The 27,619-nt window shown below is 41.4% G+C and overlaps 1 protein-coding gene across 2 annotated transcripts in view; it reads right to left on the minus strand.

Moving 5' to 3' along the window:
- The window catches only part of LRIG2 (leucine rich repeats and immunoglobulin like domains 2), a 59,755-nt gene extending 32,863 nt beyond the window's left edge, over window positions 1–26,892 (minus strand). The window contains exon 1 of one of the 2 annotated variants that reach the window (XM_065906800.1): window positions 26,452–26,892. In XM_065906800.1, coding sequence (XP_065762872.1) covers window positions 26,452–26,690 — 239 coding nt within the window. In that variant the 5' untranslated portion in view covers window positions 26,691–26,892. Of the gene's footprint in view, window positions 1–22,802; window positions 22,971–26,451 lie in introns of those variants that run through there. The other variant, XM_065906807.1, reaches the window with a different exon arrangement.
- Window positions 26,893–27,619: the final 727 nt, after the last annotated feature.

The raw sequence follows: 27,619 nt of genomic DNA on the forward strand, positions 1-27,619 counted from the left end.
CCCTAAATTGACCCAATGGGGTTAATTATGACATTGGACAATGGAAAAAATAATAATCAGATTTTTTTTGTATTCCTAATTAGTAATATACCTCAGAAACAGAGTGTAAAATACATATATACTAGACTTAGTTTTTGGACTGACTTATGAAACAGTGAATTGCACTTTATATCCCAGTGTCTGACCCTCAAATCTCAAGCCAATGAACAGCTGAATTTTTAATAAGCAGTACAAAACCATGGTCCATCTAGTCAAAGCTATGGTTTTTCCAGTGGTCATGTATGGAAGTGACAGTTGGACTGTGAAGAAAGCTGAGCACCGAAGAATTGATGCTTTTGAACTGTGGTGTTGGAGAAGACTCTTGAGAGTCCCTTGAACTGCAAGGAGATCCAACCAGTCCATCCTAAAGGAGATCAGTCCTGGGTGTTCAATGAAAGGATTGATGCTGAACCTGAAACTCCAATACTTTGGCCACCTCATGCGAAGAGTTGACTCACTGGAAAAGACGCTGATGCTGGGAGGGATTGGGGGCAGGAGGAGAAGGGGATGACAGAGAATGAGATGGTTGGATGGCATCACCGACTCAATGAACATGAATTTGAGTAAACTCCGGGAGTTGGTGATGGACAGGGAGGCCTGGCATGCTGCGATTCCTGGGGTCGCAAAGAGTCGGACACAACTGAGCGACTGAACTGAACTGAACAAAACCATGGCATACTAATCCCATGCTTTTATTTTTTATTGGCTATTAACTGCTTTGCAATATTGTGTTTCTGCTGTACAACGAAGTGAACCAGCTATATGTATACATATATCCCCTCCCTCTAGGACTTCCCTCCCACCTCCCCTCACCCCACCCATCTAGGTCATCACAGAGTAATCTCATGTTTTCATTTTTTTTTCCATTTAGTCAATAAAATAAAAAACAATTCATCAACAGCAGGACAAAGGCTGTTGCTTATATATGAAAATATACAGAAAGCTAAGGTATGATCCATCATCAGTTTCTGGGTATCAAGTGGGTTCACATCTGTGTATCAAACTATTTTATATTTATATTTGGACAGACTATATTTTATTATATTAGGTTGGTGCAAACATAACTGTGGTTTCAGACCATGAATTTTAAGTCATTATAACTAGGCTCAAACAACATCTTTATTAATTAAAATAGGAACCATGATCTTCAACACATTTTTGCCAATAAGAACTAAGTTTGTTTATAGCTGTAGCATAAAAATGCATGCTTTGGAATTCGACAAACTCTTGAAAACATCCTGCTAGTTGTAGAAGCAAAAGGTTGTCAAGATACTTTAAGTGGTAGTTGGTTGGTGAGAGGTCAGATGAGTATGATAGATGAGGCAAAACTTCATAGCCCAACTCATTCAACTTTTGAAGCACTGGTTGTGCAATGTGCAATTGGGTGTTGTCGCAGAGAACTGTGCCAGTTCCAGGCACTGCAGTTTTCAGTACATCTCATCGATCTGCTGAGCATACTTCTCAGATGTAAAGATTCTGCTGGGATTCAGAAAGCTGTAGTGGATCAGACTGGCAGCAGAGCACCAGCGACCATGACCTTTTCCTGGTGCAAGTTTGGCTAAGTGCTTTGGAGCTTCTTCTCAGTCACAGTGTGATCTCATGCCACAATCCGATCAAGAAGTGGTGCACTGTTGTTGTGTAGAGTAAGATGACACTTCAAAATGACAACTTTTTTGGTTTGCAGTCAACTCATGAGGCACCCACTTACTGAAGCTTTTTCACCTTTCCAATTTGCTTCAAATGCCAAATGACTGTAGAATGGTTGATGCTGAGTTCTTCGACAACTTCTCATGTAGTTTTAAGAGGGTCAGCTTCAATGATCCTCTCAACTGGTCACTGTCAACTTCAGATGGCCAGCCACTATGCTCCTCATCTTCAAGTCTCTCATCTCCTTTGCAAAACTTCGTGAACCACCACTGCACCGGTATGTTTGTTAGGAGTTCCTGAGCCAAATGCATTGTTGATGTTGCAAGTGCTTTATGCACAAGTGCAAGTGCACTGCTTTACGACCCATTTTGAAGTCAAGTAAGAAAACTGATCAAATTTGCTTTTTGTCTAACATCATTTTCCTAGTCTAAAATAAATATGAAATAAACAGCAAATACAAGCTATTAGAAGAAAAAAGAAAAAGCAAGAAATGTGTATGAAAATTATGTATAACATAAGCACATTTATTTAAGAATATATTCCAGTATCAAATGGCAAAGTTCAACAATGAAAAACTGGAATTACTTTTGTACCAACCCAATAATTATTAAGTTACAGTAAAGATTGTGGGAAGTGAATAGATATGCATTAATATAAGTTGTCTTATCACAATATTGGCAGAGAAGGCAGGTCTAACCAAAGCCAAGCATCAGCTGGTTTCTCACTATTAACATAATCCATCATTCCTTAATACTCATGTAGCTTAACCTGGCACCAAGTCTAGTATCTCCTCAAATATACCTAATTATGCTCAGGGTTGGTTATGCTTTTCAGGCTGCAACCTGCCAAGATTTTTGATTAAATAAGCAGGGTGTCAAAGTGATTTTGAAAAGGAAATGCAAAAAATAAAAATGTATAAGAAAAATCCAAAGTTAAGAAGCATTTAGCAACAAATTTATTTACATCACACTTCATTAATGTTGCACTGTTTATGGTTTAACTTGTATTTTTTTTTATGGTTTAACTTTAAACTATTCATCACTACTAGTATTCTGATAGTTATTCCAGTATTTAAGTTTATTACAAACAACATAGTTACAGTCTCTTTTTTGGGGAAAAGTTGGGGAACAACAAGAGAAACAGAGGAAAAGAATACACACACTTAAAAAAAGGTTTACAGCAAAGTAAAAAAGCTGGCATTAAATATTCTATTCTGGTTTTTATTCCAAATATGAAATTAATAATTTGGATGGAATCTAATTACTTAAATTGCTTTTGTTTTTTATTTGAACCAGCGAAACATCTTAACATTTTTGATGACTAGAATAACACAAGCTGTGTCATTTAGTTTGGCATAAAAAAGAAAACAACATACAAATGCATTGTTTTTTTTAAACATTTTGGCTAATCTCTTAATATGATTTGCTTTCTCTACTGCTTAAATGCCAGTTTTCCATTAGTATTAAAAAGTCCTCAATAAAGAAAGTATACTGTATAAAATGTCATGAACCTAAGATAAGGGAAATGTATTTTCCAGCATGCGGAAGCCAAATGATTATCTTAATGTACAAGTAACTCTTTGATTACTCATGCGCTGATTATATATGTTGTATATAAGGAAATGCAAAATACTTTTAATGTAATGAAACATAATTAGGCCAACAATCTCTATAAAAATAAAAGTGTCTTCCAAAGCATAAAGGACTTAATTCTTTTAAAGAATTAAGTAAAGCACAGATCTTCCAAGTAACATTCAGTAAGCAACAACCATTTACGGTTCAGCGGTTCTTCACCACCACTGTACATCAGCATTACCCGGGAACATCTAAAGCACTGATGCAGGGGTCTCCTTCAGACCAATCAGAGCAGAATCGCTGCGGTGTGAGACCCAACCACTGGTACTGTGCTAAGGTTCTCCAAGTAGCAATCTAACCCGCAGCCAGTGCTGAGAACCACTCTGCTTCTCCAGAAATCTAATACCCAAAAGGATGCTCTGCTAAGGTTCTTTCTTTTCTCTTCCCGCCTTACAATAAACCTGTCAACAAATATTTGACATCTACCATATGCCAGGCACTGCACTAAAAAGCAGAGAATAAAACAGGCATATTTAAGAGTTATACAATCCCTCTTGGAGTTTACAAGATCACCTTAAGATAAAGTCTCAAAAAAAAAAAAAAAAAGATAAAGTCTCACTGACACCAAAATGTCACTAAACAGTATTCATTATCAAGATGAAATTCCTATAAATCTCTATTTGCACCACAGGAAGGTAGGATAGAAGGGGCAGAAGAAGGGATGGATGCTTTTCTATTTAATTCACCTCTGTTTTGCTTATTTCTTTTAATAAGAATATATGCCCTTTAATAATGTATGCATGTTTTCTAAAATTAGATTTTAAAAATGAAGTCTTAGATAAACACAGCAAGACATACTAGTAGATTGTTGGATAGCTCCATGGATATCTCACTGGAGAACAGAGTCAGGATATAGGTTTAGGTAGGGAGTCTATGGGATTCCCAGGTGGTGGCAGTGGTAAAGAAACTGTCTGACAATGCAGGAGACAAGCGGGTCCCATCCCTGGGTTGGGAAGATCCCCTAGAGGAGGGTGTGGCAACCCACTCCAGTATTCTTGCCTGGAGAATTCCATGGACAGAGGAGTTTGGCGGGCTGCAGACCACAGTGCTGCAACAAGCTAGAGACAACCAAAGCGACTTCACACGCAGGGGAGTCTAGCAAGGTAAAATGACCCTAGGTTTTCTTACCACTTTTCAGCAGTAGCCTTGTCTGTCTGTCTTCATCTTTTAACTACTGTTCCCTTGCCAGCAAGATCTTGTCAAAAAGACCAAAGCTCAAAGATAAAACTCCTAAAAGATATACTGAGCACACTACTCTCCTCTTTCCAAGTGGTTCTAACACCTAAAATTAAGTGCCATTCAGGACAAGGGAAGCAGTGGAGGCAAGTTAATAATAAGAGAATCAAATTATACAAAGAAAAGCAATTAAACCAATATGATTTTCCCCTACCAGATTAACAAAAAATAATTTAGATGATGATAATCAATGCTAGGGAAAGTGTGATAAGAAAGGCACTCTCAGTGTCAAAAGGAGTTTAGATGGTAAATCAAAACAGCAAGGAGAGACAGGAAAGCTTTAAGTGAACAATACAAAGAAATAGAAGAAAACAATTAGAGATCTACTAAAGATCTCTTCAAGAAAACTGGAGATACCAAGGGAACATTGCATACAAACACAGGCACAATAAAGGACAGAAATGGCAAGGACCTAACTGAAGCTAAAGAGATTAAGAAGTGGCAAGAACACACAAAAGAACTATACAAAGGTCTTAATGACCTGGATAATGTGTTCACTCACCTAGAACCAGACATCCTGGAGTGCAAAGTCAAGTGGACCTTAGGAACCATTACCACAAAGCTAGTGGAGATGTTAGAATTCCAGATGAGCTATTTAAAATCCTAAAAGATGATGCTGTTAAAGTGCTGCACTCAACATGCCAGCAAATTTGGAAAACTAAGCAGTGGCCATAGGGCTGGAAAAGGTCTGTTATCATTCCAATTCCAAAGAAAGGTAATGTCAAAGAAAGTTCAAGCTACTCTACAATTATGCTCATTTCACATGCAACCAAGATAAAGTTCAAAATCCTTCAAGTTAGGCTTCAATATATGTGAATCAAGAACACCCAGATGTAGAAGTTAAGATTTAGAAAAAGCAGAGGAACCAGCAATCAAATTGCCACCATTCTTTGGATCATAGAAAAAGTAAGGGAATTAAAAAAAAAATCTACTTCTGCTTCACTGACTAGGCTAACATCTTTGACTGTGGCTCACAGCTAACAGTGGAAAATTCTTAAAGGGATGAGAATACCAGACCACCTTGCCTGCCTTCTGAGAAATCAGTACGCGGGACAAGAAGCAACAGTAAGAACTGGACATGGAACAATGAACTGGTTCAAAGGTGGGGAAGGAGTACATCAAGGCTGTATACTGTCACCCTCCTTATTTAACTTATATGCAGAGTACATCATGCGAAATGCCAGGATGGATGAAGCTCAAGCTGGAATCAAGATTGCCGGGAGAAATATCAATAACCTCAGACATCCAGATGACACCACCCTAATGGCAGAAAGTAAAGAGAGCCTCTTGATGAAGATGAAAAGGAGAGTGAAAAAGCTGGCTTAAAACTCAACATTCAAAAATCTAAAAGCATGGCATCCGGTCCCACCACCTCATGGCAAATAAATGGGGAAAAAAATGGAAATAGTGACAGACTTTAATTTCTTAGGCTCCAAAATCACTGTGGATGGTGACTGCAACCATGAAATTGAGATACTTGCTCCTTGGAAGAAAAGCTATGACCAACCAAACCAGCATATTAGAAAGTAGAGACATCACTTTGCCGTCCATATAGTCAAAGCTGTGGTTTTTCCAGTAGTCATGTATGGATGTTGAGAGTTGAACCATAATGAAGGCTGAGTGCTGAAGAATTAATACTTTTGAACTGCAGTGCTGGAGAAGACTCTTGAGAGTCGCTTGGACAGCAAGGACATCATACTAGTCAATCCTAAAGAAAATCAACCCTGAATATTCATCAGAAGGACTGAAGCTGAAGCTCCAACACTTTGGCCACCTGATGCAAAGAGCTAACTCACTGGAAAAGACCCTCGTGCTAGGAAAGACTGAGGGCAGAAGAAGGGAACGACAGAGGATGAGACGATTGAATGGCATCATCAACTCAATGGACAGGAGTATGAGCAAACTTCGGGAGACAATGAAGGAAAGGGTAACCTGGAGTGCTGCAGTCCCTGGGGTCACAGAACCAGACAGGACTGAGTATACGAAATCCAATCAATCTAGTCCAGCAGTGGTTCCCAAATACATGATGCAGTTGCCACCAGTCAACAAGAAATGAAAATAAAGTCAAGGTTACAAGTTTTCCATAAAGCTAAATATATTTAATCTACAGAAATTGCCCTTAACTCTAAAATCATGTATTTGCTAATTTTTTGATGCTATCATGACCATCAGTTCAGTTCAGTCGCTCAGTCGTTTCCGACTCTTTTCAACCCCGTGGACTGCAGCACACCAGGCTTCCCTGCCCATCACCAACTCCCGGAGTTTTCTCAAACTCATGTTCATCGAGTCAGTGATGCCATCCAACCATCTCATCCTGTCATTCCCTTCTATTCCCGTCTTCAATCTTTCCCAGCATCAGGGTCTTTTCCAACGAGTCAGTTTGGCATGAGGTGGCCAAAGTATTGGAGTTTCAGCTTCAGCATCAGTCCTTCCAATGCATATTCAGGACTGATTTCCTACAGGATGGATTGGTTGGATCTCCTTGCAGTCCAAGGGACTCTCAAGAGTCTTCTCCAGCACTACAGCTCAAAAGCATCAATTCTTCAGTGCTCAGCTTTATGGTCCAACTCTCACATTCATACATGACTACTAGAAAAACCACAGCTTTGACTAGACGGATCTTTGTTGGCAAAGTAATGTCTCTGGCTTTTTAAAATGCTGTCTAGGTTGGTCATAACTTTTCTTCCAAGGAGCAAGTATCTTTTAATTTCACGGCTGCAGTCACCATCTGCAGTGATTTTGCAGCTCCCAAAAATAAAGTCTCTCACTGTTTCCACTCTTTCCCCATCTATTTGCCATGAAGTGATGGGATCAGATGCCATGATCTTAGTTTTCTGAATGTTGAGTTTTAAGCCAACTTTTTCACTCTCCTCTTTCACTTTCATCAAGAGGCTCTTTAGTCCTTCTTTGCTTTCTGCCATAAGGGTCGTGTCATCTGCATTTCTGAGGTTATTGATATTTCTTCTGACAATCCTATTTCCAGCTTGTGCTTCATCCAGCCTGGCATTTCACATGATGTATTCTGCATGTTAAGTTAAATAAGCAGGGTGACAATACATAGTCTTGATGTACTCCTTTCCCAATTTGGAACCAGTCTATTGTTCCATGTCCAGTTCTAACTGTTGCTGCTTGACCTGCACATACATTTCTCAGGAGGCAAGGTCAGGTGATCTGGTATGCTCATCTCTTTCAGAATTTTCCACAGTTGTTGTGATCCACACAGTGAAAGGCTTTGGCATAGTCAATAAAGCAGAAGTAGATGTTTTTCTGGAACTCTCTTGCTTTTTCAATGATCCAGCAGATGTTGGCAATTTGATTTCCGATCCCTCTGCCTTTTCTCAATCCAGCTTGAACATCTGGAAGCTCATGGTTCACGTACGGTTGAAGCCTGGCTTGGAGAATTTTGAGCATTACTTTGCTAGCATGTGAAATGAGTGCAACCGTGCAGTAGTTTGAACGTTCTTTGGCATTATCTTTCTTTGGGATTAGAATGAAAACTGATCTTTTCCAGTCCTGTGGCCACTGTTGCATCTTTCAAATTTTCTGGCATATTGATTGCAGCACTTTCACAGCATCATCTTTTAGGATTTGAAATAGCTCAACTGGAATTCCATCACCTCCATTAGCTTTGTTCGTAGTGATGCTTCTTAAGGCCCACTTGACTCTGCATTCCAAGATCTGGCTCAGTGAGTGATCACACCATCGTGGTTATCTGAGGCATGAAGATCTTTTTGTATAGTTCTTCTGTGTATTCTTGCCACCTCTTCTCAATATCTTCTTCTTCTGTTAGGTCCATACCATTTTGTGGTGTAAGATGGTGGAGTAGAAGGATCTGTGCTCATCTGCAAGAACTCCAAAACTACAACTCACTACTGAACCACCATCGACTGAAGAATGCTGGATCCCACCAAAAAAGATACCCCATGTCCAAGGGCAAAGGAGAAGCCCCAGCAAGATGGTAGGAGGGGCAAAATCATGTTTAGAATCAAACCTCATACCCACCAGAGACACTCAGAGGGCTCAAACAAACCTTGGGCACACCAGGACCCAGAGACCCCACAGAGACTGAGCCAGAACTGTATCTGAGTGTCTCCTGTGAAGGTACCGGTCAGCAGCGGCCCACCGCAGGGGCAGGAGCTCTGGGTGCAGCAGACCTTGGTACGGCATAAGCCCTCTTGGAGGAGGTCACCATTAACCCCACCACAGAGCCGCCAGAACTTACAGAGGACTGGGGAAACAGGCTCTTGGAGGGTCAAACTACGGTGGAGGGAACACAGCTCTACCCATCAACAGAAAATTGGATTAAACATTTACTGAGCATAGCCCTGCCCATCAAAACAAGACCCAGATTCCCTCTCAGTCAGTCTCTCCCATCAGGAAGCTTCCATAAGCCTCTTATCCTTATTCATCAGGGGGCAGACAGAATGAAAACCACAGTCACAGAAAACTAACCAAATTGATCACATGGACCACAGTCTTGTCTAATTCAATGAAACTATGAGCCACGCCATGTAGGGCCAGCCAAGACAGGTGGGACATGGTAGAGTTCTGACAAAACATGGTCCACTGGAGAAGGGAATGGCAGACCACTTCAGTATTCTTGCCTTGAGAACCCCATCAACAGCATGAAAAAGCAAAAGGAAAGGACCCTGAAAGATGAACTCTCCACGTCGGTAGGTGCCCAAAATACTACTGGAGATCAGTGGAGAAATAACTCCAGAAGAATGAAGAGACTGAGCCAAAGGAAAAACACCACCCAGTTGTGGATGTGACTGGTGATGGACTTAAAGTCCGATGCTGTAAAGAGAAATACTGCATAGGAACTTGGAATGTTAGGTCTGTGAATCAAGGTAAGTTGGAAGTGGTCAAACAGGAGATGGCAAGAGTGAACATTGACATTTTAGGGAATCAGTGAGTTAAAATGGACTGGAATGGGTGAATTTAACTCAGATGATCATTATATCTACTACTGTGGGCAAGAATTCCTTAGAAGAAATGGAGTAATCATCATAGTAAACAAGAGTCCAAAATGCAGTACTTGGATGCAATCCCAAAAATGACAGAATGATCTCTGTTCGTTTCCAAGGCAAACCATTCAATATCACAGTAATCACGACCATAAAAACAAATAAATGTTGGAAAAGAGGGGTTCTAATGCCCTTACTTGAAACAAACAAAAAATTGACTAATACATCTGGTCCTTCAATTCTCTGTGTATGGGGGGTGGTAGGGGTGTAAAATCAGAACAATGTGATACAGATCTCTGCACATATGAAGAATCCAGTGAGTTTTTAAATAACCAAATAAAATTTAGAAGTTTCTGACATACAGACGCAAAGACAGTATCTAGGGAATTTCCTGGCGATCCAGTGATTAGGACTCAGTGCTTTCACTTAGGGGCCTGGCTTCTATCCCTGATCGGGGAACTAAGATCCTGCAAACTGAGTAACACGATCAAAAAAAAACCCAGTACCTATAACCGGTACAACCACTATGGAGAAAAGTATGGAGATTCCTTAAAAAACTGAAACTAGAACTATCATATGATCCAGCAATCCCACTCCCGGGCATATATCCAGAGAAAACCACAGTTTGAAAACATACATGCATCCCAATGTTCACTGCAGCACTTTTTACAACCACCCAGACGCAAAAGCAACTTAAATGTCCACTGACAGAGGCATGGATAAAGACAATGTAGTACATATACACTGTGGAATATTACTCAGCCACAAAAAGGAATGAAATAATGCCATTTGCAGCAACATGGATGGACCTAGACATTATCATACTAAGTGAAGTAAATCAGATAAAGAAAGGCAAATATCACATACTGCTTATATGTGGAATCTAAAAAAGAAAAAAAGTACAAATGAACTTATTTACAAAACAGAAAGAATCACAGACTCTGAAAACAAACTTATGGTTACCAAAGGGGAAACGTGGGAGGGAAGGACAAATCAGGAATCTGGGATCAACAAATACACACTATACATAAAATAAACAAGGATCTACTTGTACAGCACAGGGAACCCTACTCAGTATTCTGCAATAACCTACACGCAAAAAGAACCTGGAAAAGAATAGACATGTGTGTATATATATACAATGAATCCTTTTGCTGTGCACTTGAAACTAACACAACACTGTAAATCAACTATAATATAAGAAAAAAAATTTTAAAGACAGTATCAAATAATAAAGTTTCTGTCCAGGAAAAATATTTTATCTTTACTCACACACACAATGCTCCTGACGCCAGATATTTCGGGGCTTCTCCCCCCACACGAACCAATTCTCCAACACCCACTGGATATCCTGCGATTCAATTCTGACACTAACTAGAGTTAGTGCAAACCCCATAAATTAAGGTTTTAGTACCACAAGACTGCCCCCATCCCCACTTTAAACACCAATTACAAATAGAAGGTCCCCATGTTACCCACAACTTCTGTCTGACTTGGCTACAAACTGGAGGTTTCCATGACACCCTCCTTGGATTCAAACACCTGCTAGAACAGTTCACAGAACTCAGGAAAACACTTATGTTTACTAGTCTACTATGTAACAAGAGAATATGATAAAGGACTCAGATAAACAGCCAGATGAAGATACACACAGGGGGAGATCCGGAAGGGTCCAGTGCAGGAGCTTCGGTCTCCATGGGGTTGGGATGAACCCCCCACAGCATACCTACCAGCAAGTGTGGTCATCAACTCAGAAGCTCTCTCAACTCCATACTTTCAGGAATTTTATAGAGGATTCATCACACAGGTATGATCAAGTACTACCTCAATCTCTACCCCTCTCCTCCTTTAGGAGGATGGAGGGGGCAGGGGAATGCAGGTGAAAAGTTCCAAGCCTCTAACCACAGCTTGGTCTTTCTGGTGACCAACCCCCATCCTGAAGCTATCTGGAGCCTACCAACAGTCACCTCATTAGGTCAAAAGACACTCCTATCACCCAGGAAATCCCAAGAGATGTAGGAGCTCTGTGTCAGGAATCAGGGTCAAAGAACAAATATTATACCAGTAGGCATTCCAAATCCTCTTTTCACTTTGGAAATCACAGGGGTTTCAGGAGCTCTGTGTCAGGAACCAGGAGCAGAGATCAATTCACGTATTTTCTGTTATTTCACAGCACACATTCTTGGTCTCTGGCCAACCCCCCCTTACAGCAAAATGACACACAACTCAAAAAAGACACTGGCACATTGTTAGAATCCCATTCAGTCATTAATAACTGGACCATCTGTCATCATATGATATGAAAAATAATTTCCAGGCATGGCCACTTGGGTTTGCAGGCTTCCAATTAAACTTGTCAGGTTCCAAATGCAGGTATGGTCTAGGCAAACATATAATTTCATTGTTTAAGTTGTCTGGTGTAACTGAACTAAGATATGATATTATCTACTACTCTGAGCCCTTCTGAAGTGTTAATATTGGATTTCCCTCACTATAACAACCCATTTATTTGTTTCTTTATCTTCAGCTCTTCCAACCCAAACTCTTCCAACTTTAGAAGGAACATCAGGTTCAGCCACTGTGCTGATCTAGATAGCAAACATCGATACTAGTTTAGCAAGTTCCTCCCCTTCAATCCACTCATTCATTTAGAGTAAGGTTACAAACGTATAGAACTATTGGGCTATTTCTACCACCAGGCAATATAGAGACATTCACTGTTGGCCTCAATTTTACGAGATGGAATGAAAGCACAACACACTCCACCAGACACTTAGGAACCTTGGCCCCAAATCTAAAATTAGAGTTAGTTTCTTGCTTAAGAACCATCCATTTCCAGCACTTGTATTTGCAGCCCTGGTCCTGGTAACCACTGCATCAAGCAGGTGAAAAAAGTTGATATGACATGGGGAAGAAAGAAAAAAGTATAGTTATTACACCAGCATTCTTCTCCCTTGGTAAGAATTGCATAGTCATTCCACACCCTCTTCCCCAGACTCACCAAAAGAGAACTCTATAGAGTACGGTCACTCCTTTAACCACACCCCATGTTGTGAGTACACTTTGATGGTATATAATAAGCCAGCCTTTCACATCTTTATCTCCCCCATCTTAGATAACCAATGTTTTAATTGCCCATTCCAGTTCTCCATCAAACTAGTACCCTGCAGAGGCTCTCTCTCTGCCCACTGTTGGGACATTATGGGCTATAAAGTATAGTCTTTGGTCTGAAGAAATGATGGTCGACCATCCAAATTGGTACAATTACCTTCTCTTCTGGTTCTTTTAAAGCACTCTTGAACACTGGCATCTTCCATCAAGTAAGCAAAGCCTGGTCCAGAGTCAGTGTCTACTCTATCGGGACTCATTTGTAGCCCCTCAGGCCCACCAGCACCAGGCTCACTTACCAGCTATGTTCAAGCCTTTCCACCAGAGCAATCTGACATAACCATCTGCTGCCTTTGTCTCTTTTGCTTGGAGACAGAACATTATTCTGTCAACGATTACTGTCACTTTGTGCCTCAGGGGTACAAGAGAATTATGTTTATAGATTCAGACTATCTCTGCATTCCTGCAGTGTCCCCAGATCCACCTCAAGAAAGCACACAGGCGTATTTGCTTATTGATCCTAATCACCTTCTGAAACTAGAAGGGGCTTCTCCTAGTGGGCATCAAGAAAGTCCTACTTTAATGCACCCTTCAAATTCCCACAGTAATTCCCACAGGGCCCTGCCCCTTAAGGGCATCCCTTAAACAGGCCAGGTTTTCACTACTCTTCTGCCTGACCATATGGCCTGGCCATAGGCCACTGCCCATGAGTCAAACTCAAACATAGGGGTTTTTACCACTGTTAAATTCTTACTCTAGGAAAGAGGACTCCAGGAAAACAGCATGCAATTCAACCCACTGAACTAATGTCCTTACCTTCTTCAATCAGTGGTGGCCTTCCAAATAGGATGCTGTCCATTCACCTCGCAACTGTCATTCACAAACTAAGCAACTCTTTGTTGGTCAGTTATAGGACACTGCTAGGTGACAACAGAACCCAGCAGCTGCTCACAGTTCCAGAGCCAGTCCTGGGGGGAAAGAGGCTCCCTGCTCTTCAGGATCCCCTCCTCACACGCCCCAGGCAGTACGATTCTGTGTAAACCATTTTCACTTTACTACTCTTCTGGGCACTGCCCTCCCCCAGAGTGTTTATCAGACATTATGCAAGACATCACGAGTATTTCACATTTCAAGATTACTTTATGAGTTTTAGTCATAGTGGCAGTTTCAATTAATGTGCAATAGCAAGCCAATAACTACCCTTCAACTGGGAATTCTGCAGTCTAAAGTCCTAGTAGTTGCTGCTGGGAGGCATTCGGGTACACACAGGGCTATCACACAGAGAATTTGTTCATACCAACACTCCAACTTCTACCCTATATTGTGTGGGCTTGGTCCATCTCATAGGTTCCCACTTAGCAGGTCCAATTAATATTGCTTGAAGGGTAGATTTACATGCCTTCTGTTTTATGATACTATGTGGTAGAAGAAACATTCCCTGATCAGATACAATGTCCATCCTCATTATGTAATCAGGTAAAAGTCTGATCAAACATATCAATCTCCTACAAACTTTCACCTTACATTCTTAACTGTAGCCTCCACTAGGGCTGATATTAACAGGTTTTTATTTTACAATACTAAGTAAGGGAAGCAATCCCCATCCAGATATAACACCCATTCTCATAAAATATTCAGATAAAGGAGATACAGCTTTTTTACATAAAGCCTGTTTAAACATTCCTACTTTCATAATTCTATCAACTCTTAAACTTTTATGTTCTTAGCTGCATCAGGTTTCACAAATGGTTTTGGTACCACAGGGCAAGATGCTCTCCTATCAAAAAATCCTGGGAAATTCTCTGCCTTCTGACCATTATCCACTCTACTGCAAAAGGTTTCAGGGTACTCCCACCATAGGCTGAGCCAAGGGACCCTGGTCCTCTTTGTCAATTTTTTTTTCATCCATGCCACAAGGCATATGGGATACTAGTTCCCCAACCCGGGATCAAACCTATACTCCTTGCAGGGGAAGTGGGAAGTGTGGCATCCCAACCACTGGACTGCCAGAGAAGTCCCCCTTTGGGTCAATTTTTATCCCATTTAATCTGCCTAACCAATGACCCAAGCATTTGCTGGTCATGTTTCTCACTGCACTCTCAGTCTTCGGACTTTCAGACTTCTTCAAACTAAACAGCAGATTCAAGGCCCTTTACTCTTCGGGGATCAGAACGAGGTCCCTTCAGCCTGCCCAGCCTTGGATAGTGCAGTATTAAAGCCTTTGTTTCAACCCAATTAAAGTCCATTTTATTCATCCCATTTCTTAAAAGTCATCTAAAGCCTTCCATTCTCCATTCTGCTTTCCATGGGTTGGATCCCATGATTCTTCCCTATTTCCTTTGTTTTGCTAAAAATAATTGCTTTATTCCCCACATTTCTAAATTTTTAAAATGTTTGCCCTAAAATAAACAAATGGATCTTTAATCCATTTTGAGTTTGTTTTTGTGTATGGTGTTAGAAAGTGTTCTAGTTTCATTCTTTTACAAGTGGCTGACCAGTTTTCCCAGCACCACTTGTTAAAGAGGTTGTCTTTTTTCCATTGTATTAAAGATCTAAATGCAAGACCAGAAACTATAAAACTCCTAGAGGAGAACATAGGCAACATAAATCACAGCAGGATCCTCTATGACCCACCTCCCAGAATATTGGAAATAAAAGCAAGAATAAACAAATGGGATCTAATGAAACTTAAAAGCTTCTGCACAACAAAGGAAACTATAAGCAAGGTGAAAAGACAGCCCTCAGAATGAGAGAAAATAATAGCAAACGAAGCAACAGACAAATGATTAATCGCAAAAATATACAAGCAACTCCTGAAGCTCAATTCCAGAAAAATAAATGACCCAATCAAAAAATGGGCCAAAGAACTAAACAGACATTTCTCCAAAGAAGACATACAGATGGCTAACAAACACATGAAAAGATGCTCAACATCACTCATCATCAGAGAAATGCAAATCAAAACCACAATGAGGTACCATTACATGCCAGTCAGGATGGCTGCTATCCAAAAGTCTACAAGCAATAAATGCTGGAGAGGGTGTGGAGAAAAGGGAACCCTCTTATACTGTTGGTGGGAATGCAAACTAGTACAGCCGCTATGGAGAACAGTGTGGAGATTTCTTAAAAATCTGGAACTAGAACTGCCATATGATCCAGCAATCCCACTTCTGGGCCTATACACCGAGGAAACCAGATCTGAAAGAGACACGTACACCCCAATGTTCATCGCAGCACTGTTTATAATAGCCAGGACATGGAAGCAACCTAGATGCCCATCAGCAGACGAATGGATAAGAAAGCTATGGTACATATACACAATGGAATATTACTCAGCCATTAAAAAGAATTCATTTGAATCAGTTCTAATGAGATGGATGAAACTGGAGCCCATTATACAGAGTGAAGTAAGCCAGAAAGATAAACACCAATACAGTGTACTAACGCATATATATGGAATTTAGAAAGATGGTAACGATAACCCTATACGCAAAACAGAAAAAGAGACACAGATGTACAGAACAGACTTTTGGACTCTGTGGGAGAAGGCGAGGGTGGGATGATCTGAGAGAACAGCATCGAAACATGTGTATTATCAAGTGTGAAACAGATCGCCAGTCCAAGCTGGATGCATGAGACAAGCGCTCGGGGCTGGTGCACTGGGATGACCCAGGGGGATGGGATGGGGAGGGAGGTAGGAGGGGGGTTCAGGATTGGGAACACATGTAAACCCATGGCTGATTCATGTCAATGTATGGCAAAAACCACTACAATATTGTAAAGTAATTAGCCTCCAACTAATAAAAATAAATGGAAAAAAAAAGTTTGCCTTGCTAAGATCAGCTCCTTAACTCTCTCCTTTGCCTTTCCTCATTATTACTAACCTAAAGTTTTTATTGGCATCTATGTAAGATCCCTTGTAGCTCAGTCTGTAAAGAAATCTGCTTGCAGTGCAGGAGACCTGGGTTCAATCCCTGGGTTGGGAAGATCCCACAGAGAAGGAAATGGCAACCCACTCCAGGATTGTTGCCTGGAAAATCGTTGCCTGGTGGGCTGCAGTCTATGGGGTCGGAAAAAGTCGGGCACAACTGGGCAACTAACAATTATGTAAGATCCAGAGGGCAAGCTGAAGCAGCAAATGCAAAAGCCTTCCACATCTGTCCCTTGGCTTTGCAGCAGTAAGGTTATACGGGGTGCCCATATAAGAGTTCCCCCTCAACCACAGCAGTTACCATGGACTGGGTAACAAACATACTCAGCAGGTGACTATCTCAATTATCAGAAAGATAAATCCACGGGGCTTATATATGAAACACAGTTTGCTTTCCCTTGATATTTTTTGGAGGAGGTGGGCAGTCCTCTACTTCAGGGATAGGGAGACCTTACAGTGGCTTCTGTCCAATCCATTAGGCTGGCTGTTCCCTCAGGAACAAACTGCTTTGTGTCTGAATCACATATGGCCATCAGTGATTGTTTCATGGTAAGCTGTGGGTCTTTCATCAACTCAAACATGCTTTTCCCCATTGTGGCATCTAAAACCAGATACTGCTACTAAATTAATTACTCCACAATCCATTTTAATAAAGGTTCTTCAGGGTATTTCCTGGTCTTCAGTAAGCTGGTATTACTGATCCACAAAAGCAAACATCTTCACACTATACTCCCTGATTTCAGTAGTTTCTTGGTTTTCCTCTCCTCCCACCCTGACTACATTCTTGATGACCAGAGGTCTAAGAGGTACTTTCTGCTATCCTTGCATAATTTTTTCCTTGGTGGGCAGCTTTGAGGCCAACGACCAAAGCTCTGACTTAGTGAAATCTGACCTTGGTCCAACATCAAGGTCTGACTCAGGACTCACTTTTAATTTCAATTTTAGCTCTTACTCATTATATTACAAAGAAAAGGCAATAGCGACCCACTCCAGTACTCTTGCCTGGAAAATCCCATGGATGGAGGAGCCTGGTAGGCTGCAGTCTATGGGGTCTCGAAGAGTTGGACACGACTGAACAACTTCACTTTCACTTTTCACTTTCATACATTGGAGAAGGAAATGACAACCCACTCCAGTGTTCTTGCCTGGAGAATCCCAGGGACAGAGGAGCCTTGTAGGCTACCGTCTAGGGGCTCACACAGAGTCAAACACGACTGAAGTGACTTAGCATCAGCAGCATTGTATTATATTATTTCAATGTCAGCTATTATTATTTGGTTACCACAATAACCAAGAGATTAAACATTTCACCTTCTTGTTAGTTTCCATTTCCTTATGCATCCAGTGGACCAACATGCTGGGAATTTGATTCATCTCTAAATTCCATTGGTAACTTTCACCGTTAGTAACTGAGAGCAGCAAAGCTGCTGCTCCATACTATGGGTGACCACATGCTCTCCCAGGAATCGAAGGTTCTGCATCCCCTGCCTTTTATCCTTTCTCTTCCCATACCATGTTTCCATGAGCCAGGTCCATTCTAGCAAGTCTCACTCCTGTGATACCAAATGTCCAGGAAAAACTCCCTGTGCTAAAAGAAAACATAATCAATGACACTCATTAAAACCTGGTAAGAAAGACTTTATTCATGGTGATGCAGGTTATCTCTATGAGTACAAGGACTAAAATGATGGAATTCTGCAGTGGGGGAAGAAATTGAGCTCAACTCCAAATACTGCATGTGCTAATACAGATTCACAGCCACGAAGCAGGGTGGACAGACAAGGTCAATGGATGGAAAACTGGAAACAAGGGGAAGGGGGGTTCTGGCTAAATAGACCTAAGTGGATTCTTGCTGAAGACAATCCATGGTGATCAGACATCACCTGAGAGATGGCAGAAGATGAGAAACCAGATCACAGATCAAGGGTGATCAGATATCAAGGGTTTATTGCTAAACTGACTTAGCAGGATTCTTGCTAAAACTGCATTTTACAAGGAAGTATACAGATGAGCCTAGAAGGAGTCCGATTAAAATTTAGTCAAAGAATCTTTGTCAGGCCCCTTTCTGTTCAAGGAGAGGAGAAACATACGTCTATTTTCTCATTCAGTGGTCTTTTGCTCATTAAAGACCAGGGTAAACCTTCTGTGGAGACTTGGTATTAGTGGATATTTGCTCAATGGTGCCAGTAGTCAAGCATTTAATAATGGCAGTTTCTATGAAAATAAAAGAGAAACCAAAATTAATAACTAGAGACCCAGTTTATCAATCCAGACACAGCCAGTTGGGATTCTTAGATTTTGACCTTGAAGCATCTTTTAATGGTAGAGTGAGGATGGTAGTGGTCACCTGAAGAAGTTTCCTGGTTTGCAGTTTCAATGTCTCTGGTGAAGGCACTAACTGTTCAGGGGGCACAGAGGTTGCCCATATACAAGGTGTTGTGGTCTTTTTTTTTTAGGCTTATACCAAGTCATCTAGCTTCATCTTGCAGAATTTCAGGAAAAGAGCAACTTTAGTTCTCAGGGATGCCACGTCAGGAGGGTGGGAGAAAAACTGGAAACATCAGTTTGGAGCATCACAGCCAGCTGTCAGAGGAAACTAGAACTGAGAATGTGTAAGGACTGGCCAATGTGCAAGACAGAATTCACAAGACTGCTGTACAGTTTTTGTTTTTTGTTTTTCCCTATTTTTTTTTCCATTTATTTTTACTAGTTGGAGGCTAATTACTTTACAATATTGTAGTGGTTTTTGCCATACATCGACATGAATCAGCCATGGATTTACATGTGTTCCCCATCCCGATCCCCGCACTACAGTTTTATACTGAAACAAAAAACATTCTCTCTATAGTCAACCGTTTAATTCTTGCTTGCAAATTCTGATCTCATTAGATTGGTTCTGATTAGTTACATAACTGCAGCAAGAATAGTGACTGACCATATAAGTAGGCTCTTTTTGAGTTGGTTCTACTGAAACTTAACAAAAGGAAACTCAGATTAGGCTTTTAAATGCCTCTCGAGGCTAGGAAGACAGCTCAGGAAGTAGCCACCAGACTTCATCTCCCACTCCTAAAGATTCAGGTGAATTTTGCTTTTCTTGGGGTCCCCAAGATATCCTAAGGGTCCTGAGCCAGCACAGAAGCGACTTTCCTTACTCACCTATGAGGTTGGGAACCTTATCAGCCAGATACCAGGCCAGTTTTCCCAAGAACACTGGTCCATGAACTCAACCTTAGTAGCTTAAACCAGATTCCATAAACAGTTCACTCTTAACTATAACATTTCAATCAAAGCCATAGTAATATATCAATCATTTACAAGTTGGATCCTGTTACAAGAGCATATTATTGAACTTATTCAAATTACTACACTGTCGTGAAAATAAGAATACTAACTAAAAAAAAAAAAAAAAAAAAAAAAGAATACTAGCTAAAAGTTTCTGAATTCTGGAGGAACCAAGTAGAGAGAAAAAGTAATTGTTTCTTCTTTGTTCACAAAGGTATTACTGTTGTTAAGCTATACATAACACAACAGAAAAGAAAAAGGTTATTTAAATCTGAAGAAAAAAACATTAAAGAACCAGCATTGCTTCAAATAAAGAGTGATAAAAAATTATAACCATTCTCATTAGTTTATCTGGTGTAATGTAATTAATTATTATTCTAATTGGTCTTGGGTTAACCGTTTTATCAATTCATCAGGTTCATTACTTCTGGAAATTCTCAGTCTTGTGGCATGGCATTCCTGATGCCATCATGGAGCATTCTTGCCTGTGGCTGACTGTTCATACTTTCAGAGAAGGAGAGTAAAACAACAACTTATTCATGAATGAAAAAAGACTTAAAATGGCTATGATTAAAGTTCTGATGAGAGTTCATTTGATAAGGAAAATTAGTTATCTCTGTGGCATATAATACTTCCACATAATAACCAGACAACAAGACTATTTCATATCTCTATGAACTTCATAACTTTTCTGAAACACCTATATTAGTAACTTATATACATACATATATAACCTAAGGTTTGTCCTCATTTATTTCCTATGCTTCTCACGTAATTTAAAATATCAAATAAACCTAAATAGTTTAACATATTCTTTTACAAGGTGAGAGACAAATCCTTTGAGATTTTCCAGGGGCACTCTGGAAAGTCTCAAAGTTAGTTTGAAATCAAACAGATTCCATTCAGAATTTGATTTTGTGAGGTCAAAAACATCAAAAAGTTTTACAAACCTGACTAAGATCACAGGTCATTGTGAAACAATACTCAGTTATCCATTTAAACAAAGTGGAAAGAGATTTCAAAGGCAAATACAGAAAGTCACAGTTGCTTTAAAAAAAAAATAGCTCTTCTAATAAGAGAAAACTCAATTTTTTAAAGTAATCAAAAATCTGAAAAAAACAACATGAAATATAGGAAATTAGTTTGATAAGATACAAAATCTTTGTCTCCTAGACAGATTACTTAGAAGGCAAAGGCACAGGAAGGACTTCGCTGGTGGGCCAATGGTTAGGAATCCACTTGCAGGGGACAAGCATTCTACTCCTGGTCCCAGAAGATCCCACATGCCACTGGGCAACTAAGCCCATGCACCACAACTACTGAGATCTTAAAAGGAGTGGATCAATGATCCAATAAAACTCTGGGATTCCAGTTTTGCATCAGGAATACTTATGTAACTGCTCATTTATCTCTAAGCTAATTTGAACAGAACTGGATTTTATAAACTAATTTGGTAATATCATCTAGAAATAGAAAAATTCACATCTATCTACAACATATATACAGACCCACATAAACATACACACAGATTCTAACAGATCTCAGGTTTCACTGGAAAATTTTAGTCGTAAGTTAGTAAACACAGAAATATAAACTCACTCGTTTATATAAAATAATAATCTCTTGTATTTTCACTGTATTTTTATGTGAGTTGTGTCTATGGCAAATGGGACAAGTTAAGGTTATCTGTTTACCAATTTTGTACAGACCACCTTCCCTTGCCCTGATAGGTAATCATATGGAGACTATGGACCAAATTTTTTAGGTGTTGACTGAGGAGATATCAAGAGACTTATCTGGATGTCTCCAAAGCCCATTCAACTGGTGAAAACATCCAGTGTATTTCCAATCAGGCTTTTTCTTTTTCAGTTGTTTTTGGGGGTCCCTAAGTTCCTTAATAGACTCCAGTGGAGAGCAGGTGGTCCAAAGTTCAAGTGACTATAAAGATGGAGGTGGAAAAAGGTTTGGCAGGTGGACATAGGGATGAAGGATGAAGGGATTTTGAGGGAGACATATCCCAGGTGGCGCTGGTGGTAAAGAACCTGCCTGCCAAAGCAGGAGATGTAAGAGATATGACATGGGTTCAATCTCTGGGTGAGGAAGATCCTCTGGAGAAGGGAATGGCAATCCACTCTAGTATTCCTGTCTGGAGAATCCCATGGACAGAGGAGCCTGGCAGGCTACAGTCTGTGGGGTTGCAAAGACTTGGACACAACTGAAGTGACTTAGCATGTACACATGCATCATAGGATTCAAGGGAACTGGAAGGAAGACTGAAGGCGGTGAGAAAGCAAAGGAGGAGCAGAGCAAAGAGAAAGGAGAGGTCTTAGAGGAGCCAGTGTAGAAAGATCTCAAGTTTCCCAAAGAAGTCCGTGCAATTCCATATTATCCTCAATAAAAGCATGCGAATAAGAATGGAGGCAGACAGAGTCAGCAGGGATTCAAGAAGGGAGTTTGAGCCATCTGATAAGTTCTCATGGAAGAAGTAGGACCCAAGAGAGAGAGAGGCCTCACAGACAGCCAGGAAGAAAGATTGCCAGCATAAGGGGTCGAGGAATAATCCCCACTCAGGAAAAACAGAGTCAGGAAGAAGAAATTTCCAGGCCAGTAAGTAAGCCTCAAACAAAGAAGCCTAGGACTCTAACTGAGCTTTCTTACAAACACGGAACCTGGGACTCTAACCCAGCCTGTGTTTATCTGGGACTCTATCCCATTTTCTGCAGCATACAGTTGACCTCTGAACAAGATTTAGGGGCACCGACCATCTGCAAAGTTAAAAATCCACAGGTAACTTGTAATTGCCTTCCAAACATGAGGTTTCTCTGTATTCAAGGTTCTGCATCTGTGGATTCACCCAACCATGGACCGTGTAGTACTGGAGTATTTATTTACAGTTCAAACCCATGTTGTTCAAGGTCAACTGTACTCAGACTCTTAAACATCTAAATCTGTCCTTACCAGCTTCCACAGATGTTTGTCCGGTGCAATGGTTCAGGAGTCGGACTCACCAATGGATCCCCGATCAATCAGTCAGGAGTGAAGATAACGACTTCAAAGGTATGCACTTAGGGTCCTGGGTGAGAGGTCCGGGGGTCCAGTGATGAATCTGACCCTATCCAGAGTTGTGGCACCACAAACTGTTAAAAGGAAAAAAATATTCAATGATACTTGTTACAGCATGGTAAGGAAGACTTTTGGGGATAAGGCTTTCTCCATGAAGGAACCACTGCAAAGAAGTTTTGAAGTTTGGGAAAAGAGATTGGGCTTAACTCTGAATACTCCATGAATAAGAGGAAACTCACAGCTAGTAGGGTTGGTGAATGGAAAATTACTAAGAGTAAACATCAGGGTAAGGGGATTTTTAACGCAACAAACCCAACAGGATTCTTGCTGAAGACAGGCCAGGGTAATCAAATATCACCTGGGGGGTGCTATAGGTGGAGGAATCTGATCAGACACTGAGGATGGGGGATTCCCACTACACTGACTCAGTAGAGATACCGCTAAAACTGCATTTTACAAGAATGTGCAGAAAGGGTCCAGGATAAGGTTCAGGAGCCTAACTAAAGTCTGGTCAAGCAAAAAATTTTCGTCACTGGTTTTTTCCTTTACTCACACATACAATACTTCTGACACCAGATGTGTGCCTTTCCCCCCAACACCAACCAATTCTCCTTCACAAGCTGGCTATCCTGCAATTCAATTCAATTCTGACACTAACGGGCATTAGTGTGGACCTCACTGCTTAAGGGCTCAGTCCCACAAGACGGCCTCCCACTTCAGACACCAATCACAAGTCCCCACGTTGCCTGCAACTTCTGTCAACTTGGTATAAATTGGAGGTTCCCAAGACCCACCTCCTTGGATTCAACCACCTGCTAAAGCAGCTCACAGAACTCAGAAAAACACTTACTCACATTTACTGGCTTACTATGTAATAAAAAATACGATAAAGGACACAGATGAAGAGCCAGATGAAGACAGACAGAGGGTGAGATCCAGAAGGGTCCAGTGCAGGAGCTTCTGTCTCCATGGAGTTGGGATGCACCACCCTCACAGCATACCGCACAGTAGATGTATTCACCAACTTAGCAGCTCTCTGAACTCCGTACTTTAGGACTTTTACGAAGTCTTCATCACACAGGCAAGATCAAATACTACCTCAATCTCTAGCCCCTCTCCTTTTTCAGGAGGATGGGGAGGGGAGACGGGTTTGAAAGTTCCAAGCTTCTAATCATGGCTTATTCTTCCTGGTGACCAGTCCCCATCCTGAAGCCATCCTGGAGCCAACTAAAAGTCACTTCATTTGGTCAAAAGACATTCCTATCACCCAGAAAATGCTAAGAGATGTATGAGTTCTGTGTCAGGAATCAGGGTCAAAGACCAAACACAAAAATGAAAGGCGCTCCTAGTTGTCCTATCACTTTGGAAATTACAAGGGTTTCAGGGGCTCTGGGTCAGGAACTGGAAGCGTTTATATTAAGTCAGTAAATCATGTCCAACTCTTTGTGAACCTATGAACTATAGCCCACCAGGTCCTCTGTCCATGGGATTTTCGTGGCAAAAATACTGGAGTGGTCCTTCCCAACCCAGGAATCGAACCTGCATCCCCTGCTTTGGCAGGTGGATTCTTTACCAGTAAACCACCTGGGAAGCCTGTAACTGGGGACAGATACATATTTTAGAATCCAGGATTAATGAATTTTGTCCACCAACTTTCTGATGACTACCACAAGTTAGAGCATTTGAGTTTGAGTCATTAATAATTTAAAGCACTGCATGTGTTTTAAAGATTCAAAAATACATAAACCCACGTGCACTGCTGGTTTCATAGTTGAAAGCAACTGATTTTTTAAAAAATGTTGTATTTCTCAGTTTAAAACAGCACAATCCCATCTTTTAATATCGTAAGAGTTCTTTTGCTAATGTAAGGCTTCCAACCAGTTACATTTCTTCAAGGGAATTGCTCTCCAAGGCATTTCACTTCAACTGAAAATGCCAATTTCACTAGAGGACACTTACAATTTTTGAATTTTATTTAGCTTTGAGCCATCTGTCTTCATTACACAAAAATCAAACCTCGACATAAAATAAATGTATCCGACATGAAACTATTTCTAATTATTGTTTATCTACCAATGGATGAGCTTGAAAAGTAGGCCACATTCATTTCAATTACAGCTAAATGAAGTTGTGTTGTTTTTAAACCTGCACCAGATTTAGTCTGTCATAATCAGATAGCTGTTTCAAGAATTTCTTAGGAAAAGGTACTTGTTGCATTACTAAGATACTATACTAGGTTTAATTCAGACTATGCTGCACATTGATATAAATTTTTACCTTTTATCTGTGTCAACAGAATCAGAATTAGTTAAAGTTATCACTATCCTAAAACAACAGAAAACACCTTATTACAATGCAGGTCTATGCTATGACAACATTTGGTTGTTAACATTAATTTCCTCAAGGAATTTACAAAGTAGCTTTCTTTCCTAACATAACCTAATTGCAAATGTATAAAGGTTTTAACCACTGCAAAGAGAAACATTCTATTTGTATTACATTTCTTTTTTATTTTTTTAATTAAAAGATAATTGCTTTACAGAATTTTGTTGTTTTCTGTCAAACATCCAACAGCCCCTCATACTTTAGCCACACCTGGATCTATTTTTCACCTCGGACTTTTTTTAGAGATGACTCTATTAGAAGTCTGTCAATTAATAAATACATTGTTCAGTTAGTGGCAGGAAAATAACTGTATGTTAGTGGTTAGGAAGCTCCATAATTGCAGCATTTAATACCTACTGTTGTTCCTAATGCCATCAGGCTGACTCAGACTAATGAACTCTTCAGATGCCACTGTCTAACACAGGCCTGTCAAGATGAGCACTCAGCAGTGGAGTCTCCAGAAGAATTCATCCAACCATGGTACTTGCTTCTTATACATAAACAAAGAGTACTGATTTTTAGATTATTTGCCACAAGGAAATGTACATCACTTAATTCTGTCACGGATAAGCCTTCTTCTTTACAGTGACTCTTAAAGTAGAAGAAAAATGCTATTTATAAAAATGCTTGTTCAAGGTAGCACTGGATGTAGTAACACATGAAGTTTTAACCCAGTTAAATACGAAAAACAGCACAAAACTAGCCAAAACGTGAACGACAGCCAAAAAACAGTAGATAAGTCTTTATGATAAGGATATAAAACCACATACCCGCGAATCATTCAAGCTGATGCATTGGATGATGCAGCCCAAAGTGGCCGAGGAGCCCCAACCATTCAAAGCCAACTCTGGTGCCCCAGAACCAGTGAGCTCTTAACAACATCCCCGCCCCAACTCCTCCCAGCCCAGGAATCACATACTCCCAGGTGCCAAGAATTTTAACTGTGGTTTTCATACAAGTCTCCAGAACCCTAACACCAGGATTTCAGGCTCCCACCATCCTCCCCAAAAGTTCACAACATCGCCATGGCATTTACCTTCAGAACTTAGGCTCCCGGCCGCACCCTCCGGCCAGGCATCTCTCTCCTGCCCCTCTGGGAGGGGGAACCCACCCACTCTCCCCCGCTTTCCTTTGGTCCCCACCCAGCAACTCTACTCACAAGCTGACGGCATCGGGGGGCAGCGAGGTCGCCAGCGCCCTCCAGCTGGGCGCTGGTAGTTTCCTGCGACTGCAGTCCAGCAGCGGGATGCGGCAGGAACAGGGCGCGGGGCAGAGGCCTGCACGGGCGGCTGGCAGCAGGAGCAGCACTGCCTGGGCGAGGAAGAGCAGCCGGGAAAGCAATCTTGACCCACACTCCAGCAGCGGCTCCTCCCGAACGCCTTGGGGCGCCGGCGCCATTTTTCCCTACTCCCCACCACCCCCCCGACCTGGACCGAGCCAAGAACAGCAGCCAGCTAGAAAAAGCAGCTCGGCGGAGACGTCTGGCGGCTGCGCGACCACCCAGAGAAACGGCTGTCGCCTGTACCCTCTAAGGGCAGGCGAGGGGCGGATACCGCGCGGCAGCGGGGGCGGCGGCCGAGGACACAGAATACAGGCCCTGTGGTCAACGCTGCTTCGCCCCGCCCCACGACGCAACGTCTTCACGCACAGGAGCCAACCAATCGGAGGCACAGGACGAGGCGCGTCGGGGCGGGACTCCACGAGGGGAGGTAGTGGAGACAGCGAGCTCCTTAAGGAGGACTTTAAGGTGTCCAGAGTTTAGGGGCGGCCCCTGGGGTTCCACCGCCGTTTCTCCGCTGGGGGGCGCAGTGGCTCCTTAGGAGGGAGTGAGGGCAGAGGCACTGAAGTCCGAAGTCCTGATTTGCGATGTATCCGCTATGGTATTAGAAAAGGATCTTTAATCATCTCTCGGCATCAAGTAAGAGGAATGGCAGAAGAGGTGCCTCCCGAGTGGCAAACACTAAGGGGATGCGGGAGCTTTCATGACCCCATTGGACTCCAGAGCCAAGCTTGAGCCTCCTCTGCAAGTCCTGCTGGTCAGTGGCTCCTGCAAATGGAAGGCAACTCCCAACAGGAAGCCACATCAGTTGGTGGATTCTTAAGCTCGTCAGAGCAGACACGTATTTATTCATCTGTGTACCTCCACCTTCTGTTCTGTCTTGGAGTTCAATAAATGTTGATGGGGCCACACTTGCAAGGCATGTGTTTAAGGAAAATACTCCTCTTTCCTCTGATTTGGAGAATGCTGTGGTGTATTTACACTCACTCTCACACAAGCAAGCAAGACATATAGGTAGAGAATGTTGAACTGTCAACAAAGAAAAGGC

Source organism: Muntiacus reevesi, chromosome 1, assembly GCF_963930625.1.
Source record: "Muntiacus reevesi chromosome 1, mMunRee1.1, whole genome shotgun sequence".
NCBI lineage: Eukaryota > Metazoa > Chordata > Mammalia > Artiodactyla > Cervidae > Muntiacus > Muntiacus reevesi.